The 12,294-nt window shown below is 33.3% G+C and overlaps 2 protein-coding genes across 3 annotated transcripts in view; one reads left to right on the top strand and one right to left on the bottom strand.

Annotated features, from left to right (window-relative positions):
* Positions 1–7,457, top strand: part of Mcm7 (minichromosome maintenance 7) — a 42,035-nt gene extending 34,578 nt beyond the window's left edge. Inside the window, exons 12-15 of the mRNA XM_076467460.1 lie at positions 3,750–3,931; positions 5,891–6,143; positions 6,509–6,618; positions 7,064–7,457. Of these exons, the coding sequence (XP_076323575.1) occupies positions 3,750–3,931; positions 5,891–6,143; positions 6,509–6,618; positions 7,064–7,271 (753 nt within the window). The 3' untranslated portion in view covers positions 7,272–7,457. The remainder of the gene's footprint in view (positions 1–3,749; positions 3,932–5,890; positions 6,144–6,508; positions 6,619–7,063) is intronic.
* LOC143232274 (apolipoprotein D-like) lies at positions 3,934–10,490 on the bottom strand. 2 transcript variants are annotated; one of them, XM_076467467.1, is made up of 6 exons: positions 10,219–10,461; positions 9,837–9,967; positions 9,560–9,645; positions 9,070–9,165; positions 8,698–8,830; positions 3,934–6,167 (listed from the first exon to the last, which is right to left on the bottom strand). In XM_076467467.1, exons 1-5 carry the CDS (start codon positions 10,339–10,341, stop codon positions 8,703–8,705), a joined length of 564 nt encoding a protein of 187 aa, XP_076323582.1. In that variant the 5' UTR covers positions 10,342–10,461; the 3' UTR covers positions 3,934–6,167; positions 8,698–8,702. The 2 variants fall into 2 exon arrangements, with proteins under 2 accessions (XP_076323582.1, XP_076323583.1); XM_076467468.1 differs by lacking the exon at positions 8,698–8,830 and having other exon boundaries at positions 10,219–10,490.
* Positions 10,491–12,294: the final 1,804 nt, after the last annotated feature.

The following is a 12,294-nucleotide window of genomic DNA, read 5'->3' as shown; positions in this document are numbered from 1 at the left end:
GTTCCATCAAGAGATCTCATCCCTTCAGCTCCTTATCTAGATTTGTTTGGTCCCTTGCCTATTGAACCAGACTCTCCAATTGTGTAGTTTTTATTTTCTCCCTGCTGTTGCTCTTACAATTTGTCCACCTACCAACATTAGTGGCATATCTCTTGCTGTTGAGCTGTCTTTTGTCATCTTTCTCCTGACTGTCCTACTGTTGGTCATCTCTTCCTTTTCTCTGCCTGACTGTTCAACTGAGGATTAGTTGTTTCCATCATTGCATGTTATTGTGCAACTTTATCCTTAACATTTTGCCTTTATTGATACTGCATAGTGTTTTTTCCTTTCCAATACTCTTCACCTTGTTTTGTTTCTTTTCTCTCTATAGACCCTACTTAGTACCTTTTCTTTTTTTTACAGCATTTGCTTATAGGATCCTGCCAGGTAGCTGGTGGTGCTTACCATGGTATATGTACTTACCAAAATTCCACATTGAGCCAGGATAATGGAAAGCACTATCACCAGTCACCATGGCTCCATATATGCCCGCTATTTTGTGGAGTGTCTTGCAAGACCACTTGAGATATCTTCATGGTATATTTACATATTTCACTAGTGCCCAGTCCAGATTACCTATCATGGAAAAAGCCAGCAACCGGTGTTTTCCCTGCTTTCTTGGCTTGTGCTTGTTGGTTTTTCAAAATGTGGATGTGTGATTTCTTAGTGCACTGACTTAAGTAAAAGACCTTTATAGTTGAAGGACTGACCAGGGATCCAGACATTTTTTTCCAGGTCTTTCCACTGAACATTTCTCACCTTTATATTATAAATGGAGCATGGGAGACCTTTGTCACTTACCAGTTCCTAGCTGTTTGGGTGGTGGACCATGAAGAATTCTCACCAACTGGGACCTAACTGCTGCAGCTAGAACAAGGGATGCTAAGCAGTGGGCAGGTGGTGACACTGTCAGTGTAGTGCAGGTCACCAATCATATAGTTGTGTTTACTGTGCCCTCTTCCTGCAGTTTGGGTCTTTATGATTAAGATGAGGTTAACATGTACGATACTTTTGTGTCCTGCAGTTACGTTTGTTCATCAGAATTTAGGTGGTGAGCACAGTTTGTACATCACCTGTTCGGTTTAGTTGAGATGAGCACACACAGTATTAATCTCTGTGGCATGACTTGTGCACTCTTCCTGTAGGAAGTGCTGGTTCAGTAAAGACTTTGCAGCACAGATTAGATGAGCACAAGGTATGGTCTAAATGCACTCAAACCTACTACACATACTGGCTCTCAACTATTCAGATGGCCATTTTCTTATTCTGCCAATCCCTGTGTCACATGGGCTCATTTTCTTCCTTATTTATGGGCAAAGAGTATACTCTGGAAGAGATGAGGTGCAATCTCCCATGGGTATGCTCCTATGGGAGACCCTGTCTGTAGGCATTCTGAAAGAAGCTCCACTCGGTACATTTTTGCACAACCCCTCCACTTCTACATGGGATTCTAGCTTAACTGTGTGGTATTGTCTTGAAAGTTACTGTTCTTTTTGCCTAAAAATGTTTCTAATAGATACTCATTTCTTCATACACATTTCCACCCTTCCTCCCCACTTCCAGTCTGTGTTTCTTACTTGCCTTGCCAAAGTATGAAGATTCACATGAAAAAAGCTTGTGAGACTAGGTGGGAGTTCACTAAAGGCTAGTGACCTGGAAATATCCAAAGCAGAAGTATGAGTGAGATATTTTAATTGTGTTTCGAGGTATCCATCAGAAATAATATTTACAAATAAGGAAATTTGTTAACTTTGTAACTTCATGTGCTTTCGTAATAAATATATGTAATAAGCAAAACTTGAAGTGAAAACAGTTTGATTTGTAAACTTCAAACAAACGTCTAGAGCTGATATTTTAACAAGTAAGGAAAAATTGGCATGTTCTCTCTCCAAATAACAGTTAAGCAAATCTGAAAGCTAGGTTGTTGTATTCTTTATGAAGTTGGGTTTTTTCTTCCATGCCAATAAACTGTTCTTTATTATTTCTTCGTTATTTATTACATTTATTGTTGCTCTCTCTTTGTACAGACTCCTATGAAAATGTTGTTTGTATTAGCAGAACAGATGATCAGAATACGATACTTAATTGTAATTATGCTTCATTATATTTATAATTCTTATCTTTTTTTGATGTACATGCATCATTTTTTCTTTAAGTGACATCTGGTAAAGCTCCAGCCATTGCAGCTGTTACTTAATACACTGTATGAAGCAAATGAATGATGACTGAAATTTCTAATGTTGTAATTACAAGAAAATAAAATGATGACAATGCTCAGTTTATTGTTATGCAAATAAGACGTAATCGGTTATGTAGTTTGAAATATGATTATTCATTCAGCCTTTGACCTATGTAATAGTTTTATATTGTGTTGTCTTAGTTGTTACATTAATGTAAATCATAAAGCTTAAAGTATCTTAATGTATTTATGAACTAGGGTTAGACCTCAAAGATGTCTGAATGCTTCTCTTGTATGTAGAAGCATCAGAATAACATAAAACAGGCTGGGGTAAAATTACTTCCAGCTAATGGTAAAGCTGCTCAGAAACCTTGTAAACACATTGTCCACTATACAAGCAGGAAACTATCTACAGACTTTACAAGGTCAGTCTATATGCCAAACACTAAATGGGGTGCAGTCTTTCTCACACAGAAGCACAAAACAGTTTGTCCAAAGCTATTCTAAGGACATATCCAATGAGCTAATAACACTTGAAGCAATAATATTTTTGCAAACAAACCATACTATACCATTTGAGTATATAACAGGTGTATACAAGTTTGGAAGATTCATTCTCATTTCTAAACAGTGATATGATACAACTAATAGTGGAGAAAATAATTGTCTGACAGGAATAAGCATTGAAGGGTATACAGACTGATATCATTACTGTCAAATAATAGATTAAAAAAAATCCTTATCCTACTTCTGAAATGTAGTGATGTGCATAAACAAGATTAAAAATTACTTTTCACCATCTTAATCCAGTTCACACCAAAATGGTTGTTGTCCAAGCAATGTTTTATTATAGAAATCATATCAACTACTCAGTGATGACAAGAAAACCCACTCGTAGAGAAAAATGTATACGTAAAAACAGCTGGTATGGATTGAGAACATTTTTAGGTGGAGGAGCGAACAATGTTTCGGCCTTCTTTGATGACAGTTTTTACATATATACATATTAACTACTACTTGTATATATCAACTGTATACCAGTCATCCTGAAGATCCAGTTATTGGATGGAAAACCTAATCAGTACTGGATATATCACTATAGTTAATGCATTGTTATACACTTTTATAATGACACTCAGCAGTTCTTATTAGTAATTAATACTTTATAGGAACCCCAACCCAAAAGACCTTTTTAACATTTAATCAGAGTTTAGGGTATTTGTAAAAACTATTTTAGATAATTTTGTTAGCTATGAATATAAATGTTAGAGGTATATCACACTTTACATAACTTAAAGTTCAAAAACAGCTTCAATGGGATAGAAATGTATCATTTAAAAAAACGTTTTACCATGTGAACAGTGGTAAAGCAATTTCTAAATGATGCACTTCTATCACATTTTAGGTGTTTTTGAACTTTAAGTCTGTGAGCTATTGTTCATATGCCTACTGAACAATCATTACCTAAAGCATATAAATATATAGATTATATTGATGGCCAGATGTGAAAAAATTGATCTCTCTCTTTTAGGCTGGTATTATGACAACTCTTAATGCCCGTGTATCGATACTAGCAGCAGCTAATCCTGCCTACGGACGATACAACCCAAAAAAATCAGTGGAACAAAACATTCAGCTTCCTGCAGCTCTGTTGTCCAGATTTGATCTGTTATGGTTAATCCAAGATAAACCAGATAGGGAAAACGATTTGAGGTGTGTATCTAAAATTAATTCTTTAATAATCATTAACTCTTTCAATGTGGGCTCAATTGATTTTACCAACCACATGACTTCTTTGTATTCATTTGAAGTCTTTACAGTATGACACTACTAATTTTTAATATATTATATATATCTTCACAAAACCTGGCACACATTCAGCAAACATTATAAATTCTTTACATGTGAAAAACCAGATTTATCTGTGAATACATCATGCATTTTTTTTTACTAGTATCTGTACAAAGTTATATTTTTGTTAAGATTGAAAATACTTATCTTAGAAATCTCAAATTTCATTTGCTTAATCTTTTAAACTCCTAAACACAGTTGTATGTTTTCGTATGTTATTTTCTCTACTGTAACTCTGTGTGAGGTTGGTCATTGGTCAGTTTTACTGAACTTGTAATTGCCAAAAACAAATCAAAATCATCTAAATTACCCTCTCTTTCTCTTTCTATAATGACTTCAGTTTGTAACATGAAACAACATTTGTTTATCCTAAGTATCTTTAAACTCATAACAGTATACATCTATTTATACTTAAATTTGATTGCCCTTTAAACTGTGTTAACAAACACACTAATGCCATTATAAGTTGTAAATGACATGGAGGATACGTTAAGCTATTAAATTATATTATCCACGAGCTGCTTACACATGTGCCTCATGAAACATTTTAAATTATAATTTATATTACCTAATCTAATCTTAATTAACCTAAAAGAGATCCTTATTTTACATTTTAGTTACTTTTATAATAATAAATAAAGAATAAAAATGAAAAGAGATAAAGTACTTACCCAGGTCTTCTTTTTTGTTTTTACTTTTTATTTAATTACTCTATGTGCAAAAAACATTGAATAATAACTTGCAAAAAACAGATATTTTCTCTATAATAATATTTCTGACATTCCTACTATGCAGCAGGAGCCATTACAAATTCATCCAAGCTGGTAATTTTTTTCCTTTGAAAACGAATCTTGTACTAATAGAGAAAATTAAAATTATCCGTTCATAAAATAGCATAATATAGTACATAATTTTATAGATGAAAACCTTGGCTTTCTCTTAGTTACACATAACATAGAATTCAACATGGGAGAAATTTACTAACAAATCCTAAGGTGAGATTCTGACAGGTAGGTGTAACCAGCAAGCTCTGATTTTCTATTTATTATATCTGTAACCAAACTGAATAGAAAGGTATAAAAATTATGGTTTGTCTGAGAAATGATGATATTATAGTGAGTAATTTACATTAAATATCACACTTATTGAATGGGTGGTGAGTAAAATAGAGAAGAGGGTATGTCTAGAGAAAATGTCACCTTCCTCACACTAGGAGAATTCAGGATTTTATTTTACTATTGCCTTGTGGAATTAAAACTTGTGCACCTCTAAAATATGAATTATTAGCTCCAGTTTTATACTGTAAGTATAACATAAACATTAGTGGAACATAAACAAAAGGTAATGCAATAAAATTTTGAATGTAAAACACTGAAGTCTCATGACGTGTGCAGAAAATAATTCCTTGACAGAGAAAGTTAAAAGAGGTTGAAGCTTTTCTTCATTGTTGTCAAAAGCTGTTTAAATAACTTATATTTCTCTGCTCAACAATAAAATACTACTATAATCTGAAAATTGTAACTTTTACTTTGATGCATCATATTATATCACATTATTATTTCTTCAGTGGTGAACAGTTTTAAGAAATGTATAAGATAAATAATATTTGAACCTGTTCAACAGCTAATGCTTTTCTGTTATTAAATACAACAGCTTGAAGTTTACTTCATATATGAACCTGTTAAATCAGTTGTAGTGATTACGTATTGTATTGCTCCTCTGTTAACACAAATTACAAGTATTCTAATTTTAAATCGTATGTTCTGAGGTTGATTTGACCATGTGCCTCAGTTATAGGTTTCAGTTTTTTTCATTCTTCAGATTAGCCCAGCACATTACTTACGTCCACCAAAACTGTGCTGAACCACCCACCCAGTTCAAACCTTTAGATATGAAAGTTATGAGACAATATATAAGTCTGTGTAAGGGGAAGAACCCTGTTATTCCAGAAGTCTTGACAGATTATATTGTTGGAGCTTATGTTGAGTTGCGGAAGGAAGCTCGCAACAATAAGGACATGACCTTCACTTCAGCCCGAACTTTGCTTGGAGTCTTGCGCCTTGCTACTGCTTTGGTAAGTGTCTGTTGGTGTCACTTTCTAAGAAATACAAATAAAAGATGCTTATGTATGTTTTGATTAAAATTTAACAAGCTTATTTGTGAAGTAATAAAAACATGAATAATTCTTCATCTAATGTGGTTAATTAAGATCACTTAAGAACTCAATCTTGGGTCAAAATAAGTAGAAGAAAAAAATAAACAGTCAATTTCAATATACAACATTCATCAGTATAATTGTAAAAAATGAAAACTGACTGTCAGTATATCAGTGTAAAATTTGATATTGGTATGGTTATATAATTTTCAAGAAAGTGTAATTGGCACCTATGTTACTATGCTCCTATAAAGTAATTCAACTTTATAAAAAAAACAAAACAGGCTAAACTTCGACTTGCAGATGTGGTTGAAAAAGAAGATATAAATGAAGCTATGAGACTCATGGAAATGTCCAAAGATTCTTTGAACTACCAGAGACAGACAATTGGAAGGTAAGATAATGAAAGACAATTTGGTGTCAGGTTGATAAAAACACAAAAATAAAGGGACAGTGTTTCATATATTGGTGATAAAACTATTATTCTACCATATAATCTCCTTTTATATTTAGTTATTTAATCAGCTTGGTAACTGATGTACAGCCAACACAGAAACCTAGCTTTGAAAACATTAATTTCAAGCTACTACAAATAAAAAACAATTTTAATTTCATGCATGTGTTCTTTAAGATTATTAAAATGTTGAATTTTTTTAGTATAGCAATAGAAGAAAAATGTGCATGTTAAGTTCTTACAAAGAGTAAACACACACAGATTCTTTTTTTTCATGCATCAATATTTACAAATGTTTGACTTAAAGTAAAATTCATACATTAAAAATGCCAACTAGTATAATTTGAAAAGGGAAGACCATTTATTGATTGCTTATTTTGTGTAGAATCCAGACCGTCACAGATCAGATCTTTGCTATGATTAGAGACATGATGTCTGAGACAGGTAGTAAGACTATTAAGATGACTGATGCCTTAGAACGCTGCACATCAAGGGGTTACAAGCCAGACCAGATTGATGAAGCTATAGAGGAATATGAGGAACTGAATGTTTGGCAAGTCAACCAGGCTAGGACTAAAATTACTTTCATTTAATAAAAGAAATAATCTTCTCTTTTAAAATACGGCTTCTGAAATTATATTTTTTTATTAGTAACCTTGATTTTTTTAAACGAAGTGCTTATTTGAGTTTTATATGATGTGTATTTAATGAAGTTTTATGTTGTAAAATGCCAAGTTTTAATAAACTACACACAAAACCATTTTAAGTTGCATGTGAAACTCCTGTTGAGTGCAATTTTTGTGAAATATTTTGTATTTGTTTGTTTCTCCAATGAGAAACCAAATCCTAAAATTTTCGTGTATTTCTTATATTCATTTTTCATCTTTGTGTTAAAATTGGATTCCCTAAAGAAATGTTTGAATTAATAGACAACAAACTTTAAAAGTAAGCTTAACATATTTTCTAATATTTTAATTTTAGCATTGTTTCCAACTGTTTATATTAAGTTTGATACAGAATTTAAGTAAATCTTAAAGTGAATGTTTTTATGACTGATAGAAAAAAAAGTCATATGAGAATTACCATTAGTTTTTGGTCAAATGAAGCTCTCTGCATATATTATAATAAATGATTAATCCAGTAATTAAGGTAGGTAATTTAGTATACTGTTCTCATGAAGCATGTTCAAAGTGTGAAACAAGAAATGATAAGGATACCCTGAATTACCAGTTGGGTAACTTTTACAGTAGTCAGTATTTTGTCAGAGGTGTAAGTTGTAAAAATATTATCATAGTTACTGGTCTTTCAGAATTTCACTTGTACAATGTTTCATGAACATAATTATTTGTTTATGAAAAAGAACTAATTTTGTGATGCAGTTGTGTAGCTTCTTATAGCAAAGCTGCATTGGGTTATCTGCTGAGTCCACAGAGGGGAATCAAACCCCTGATTTTTAGTGTTGTAAATCCGTAGACTTACTGCTGTACCAGCAGGGGGACAGTTGTGTAGTTGTAGAATTTATGTTGCTACTGTATTTGTTGTTCTTAAACTATTACAGTTTGGAAAAATCAATGGACAAAAAGGTTTAATAACTAATATGATACCATTTTCTGGCAGTTATTTACTGTAAAAAGAATGTTTGCAAACATATTTCATTACACTGACTTTATTATTTCAAACTCTCAACATATAATGATTCTAATATATAATTAATGAGCAAACAGTAATAAAGAGAAGTGTACAATGAATTGATTAAACAGTAATGTTTTAAAACATGATAGGTTAATGTTACTGGTGTCAAAGGTTAACCTCATCTTGACACACTGTGTACTAATACTTCCTTTCAAGATCTGTAGTATTTTAGTTTTGTGTGTGTGTGATATGGTGTCATGAGAAGTCACCTGTTTCAAATGAGAACAACAGAGTTAAATAGACACAGAATTATCTTCCAGAAATTACTTTATTCCTGCAATGCTATTAAACTATTGCTTTCTTATATATTCTATATTTCGTATTAACCTGTTTTAGCAGTCTGATTGGTCTGTTTTAGTTAATTTATTTCTAGCTATTCCATTTCTGTCCAGTATTTCGTAGATGTTGGCCAGCGTTGTATCAGGCAGTGTCCTCTCACGACTTAAAATCCATAAGTATTCTAAAAAACAACATAACGAAAGTAATGTTTATTATGGCATCAAGAACATAACCATTGTTAAGTGTTTTCTTAATTCAAATTAACACTTTAAAGCGGTGTTTATGTTAGTAAATAAAACGAACTGATGTGATAGTTAAATATTCATCACTTTGGTAAAGATGTGTATTAGAAATAGAAATAGTTATCTTCTCACTGTTCCATTCACTACAGTCACTAAAGGTATTATGTTCAAAACTTACCAATACGGAAGACGCCGAGTATACCCTGGCAGGAGAAAACCACTGAATATTTTTCATAATCTGTATCTAGAATCCAGTAATTACTATCGAAGGGATCTGAAGAATACAGGAGTTTTTTCAGTGGATTCGTGGCATTAATATTTTTCTACAATGAGTCACTCTTTGCGTAATAAGAAAAATTAGAACAGTATCTACGTTGGTTGTTTCACATTTAAAATGTCAAAAAAAAAAAGATTGCTTAAATTATTTTCCATGATTAAACTCAGCTTAATGCATTAAAAAAGTCCAAATTACGTTTGAAAAACATTCAGAAGATTTGGAATGTTTTATGAAAAAAATTCATAATTTAATACTTAATTTCATGTTTATTACAAAAATAAGAGTCAAGACTAAAAGTGATATACGTGGCTTGTTCAGTTTCGACTGGATTATGTGTAATATTTCTTGATGAGTGGATGCGCTAAAATTATTGAGATACTTGGGTACTTACTGCCTGGAAAAGAGACGAGTAGTTTTGCCGGTTCACTGGGATCAGGTATGTATGCTTCTCCTTCAATGGTTGTCACGTCACCGGTTCTGTAACGGGGAATAAATTCTGATTTATACAATTCGTAGATTTTAATAACTGAGTAAAACAACGGAAGCAACGTTTTAAATAGTTTTAAAATGTGAAGTTTTGAATGTCTTATTCCGGTAACGAACTGTTTAATGGTTTCAAAAAGAATATGTGTTTTAAAAGTTAGATACTTTATAAATGACTAACTTACTCCGCTATGGCGGCCTTGTTGAAGACTGTCACCTTCCCGTTATCCTTCAGCGTGTAGGTGGCACTAGTACATTTTTGTCCGCTTTGAAAGACTGTTGGGTTCTTTTCAACTTCATACCAAGTTCCTAAGTACTAAAATATTAATATTGGTAATTAGATGTGGAATATATCTTTTTCACTGTTTATTAATCATCAATAACTTGATCAAACAGTGAGCTATTTGTTTTGTGTGGCGTGGTTGCGAACCCGAACCTACATGGCTTAGAACTCTATGTCACTGAAACGCACGTTTGTGCGCTATAACTTATAGGAGTTTTCTAACAGCAACTCTTATACAGTGCTAAGAGATGGCGGTGCGTGCTGTTGAATGGCCATTGACCTACCTTTTCCAATTCGAAGTCTGCCTTCACGGGAGGTTGTGGACATACTCCATTTAGAAATGAGCGGCTGGTACACTTCGCCATAGTTACAGCAGTCAACCAGCAGAAGAGTGTGTAAAGTTGCATGGTTGATGTACAATCAGTTGGAAGTTGTGACAGTTTCCTGTGGGTTAACAACTGGATGGACGAGACTAGTTTTATACTTTCGGTTATCAGCTCCCTACACGATGTAACTATATATCATTATTGACCCTCACCACATGTTCTGAATACCTTTTTTTCACACATTTTAACGCCACACTGTTAAAAGTTATATAACCAGTAAACTTATCGTAACGTAAACACTGCACAAAAACATGTATCTACCTTAAAGAGTCGTATATTCACCACGAAAATGTAAAAAACAAAACTAGTCGCATTCACAAAGTGGATAACTATTATCATAGGATGGCCGTGAATTTGCATTCTAGTTCTAATATTAACATTTCTTAAATACTTGATCAAAAGTAGTTAATTGATTGTATTTCGATATATCTAACTATTTTCAATAGCTTCCTAGCAAGGTAGTTAAGGCACTCGACTCGTATTATGAGGGTCGTGGGTTCGAATCCCCGTCACACCAAACATGCTCGCCCTTTCAGCCGTGGGGGCATTATAATGTTACAGTCAATCCCACTATTCGTTGGTAAAAGAGGAGCTCAAGAGTTGGCAGTGGTTAGTGATGACTAGCTGCCTTGCCTCTAGTCTTACACTGTTAAATTATGGACGGCTAGCGCAGATAGTCCGAGTGTAGCTTTGCGCGAAATTAAAAAAAAGGGGGGGAATCATTCCGTATTAACAAAGGTGAGAAGTCGCGAACAAGACAGTAATAAATCCCAATTTTAACACCTCATAAAAGTAATTGATGTAATTATTACGCAAATTACGTGCTTTAATACATAACGACTTTGGTTGTTTGTTTTTCAAATCACGACAATTGATAATTTGAAATGCATTAAACATTGTGAATGAACTTATTTATTGTCTGGAAAAAAAGAAATTTATACTTCATACGTATATAATATATATATTGTTTTAATCAATGTTTTACCTTGAGGCTTCCTTAGAGTTAATGTGCATAACTCTTATTATTAAGTAATACAAAACAATTAGTTATTCTTGGCCTAACGAAGAAGAGAAATAATAGCGGACAGTGTATCAAGGATACAAAATTTGGTAGTGGGACCTATATCAACATCATAAACAAGTAGTTAAGATTAGTTCAGAAGACGGACCTGTTTCAAAATGGTGTTTAATTAAATAATAATAACTGATGAGTAAAGTTGGCTACGGTACGAGTCGCTGACTGTTGTAACCTTAAACTCCCCAAATGTTCACTTGTTTCGGTTGTTTTTCAACATTTGTCACAGTTAGGGCAAAGATATGCTATTTGTTAGATATACATAAACGTAGGGTGACCAGATGTACCGGTTTTGCTGGAACAGTCCAGTTTTTGATAGTTTGTTCCAATGTTTATTTTATCACAAACTTGTCTGTCACGAATATAATAGGCCTGCTTGGTGTAATGCAAACTCTCCCAAAGTTCTGTCTGTGCGAGGCTCGGCATGGCCAGTGGTTTAGGCGCTCGACTCGTAATTTGAGGGTTACGGGTTCGAATCCTCGTCGCACCAAACGTGCTCGCCCTTTCAACCGTGGGTACTTATTAATGTAACGGTCAGACCCACTTTTCGTTGGTAAAAGAGTAGCCCAAGACTTGGCGGTGGGTGGTGATGACTTCCCAATAGTCTTACATTGCTAAATTAGGGACGGCAAGCGCAGATATCTCGTAATATCCTTAAAATTCAACTGAGTTGAAAACAAAATTGAGTGTACTATTTACAAAACTATGTTTTTCGTCACTCAACAGAAACGATACTCATAGCTTTTTTTTTTTTTTTTAAAGAGTTAAAATTTCGACTCAAAAAAATAATTTCTTTTCGAAATACGCATGGTTCGCAAGGAGTCGTCAGATATAAATATCTATAAAAATCAGTAATTCATAATTGTCAAGGCATTTTGTTCAATATTTCTTTTTCTTTG

This window comes from Tachypleus tridentatus, chromosome 11, assembly GCF_004210375.1.
Source record: "Tachypleus tridentatus isolate NWPU-2018 chromosome 11, ASM421037v1, whole genome shotgun sequence".
Taxonomy (NCBI): domain Eukaryota; kingdom Metazoa; phylum Arthropoda; class Merostomata; order Xiphosura; family Limulidae; genus Tachypleus; species Tachypleus tridentatus.
Note: the sequence above shows the minus strand (reverse complement) of the source record. Positions and strands in the feature narration are given on the sequence as shown.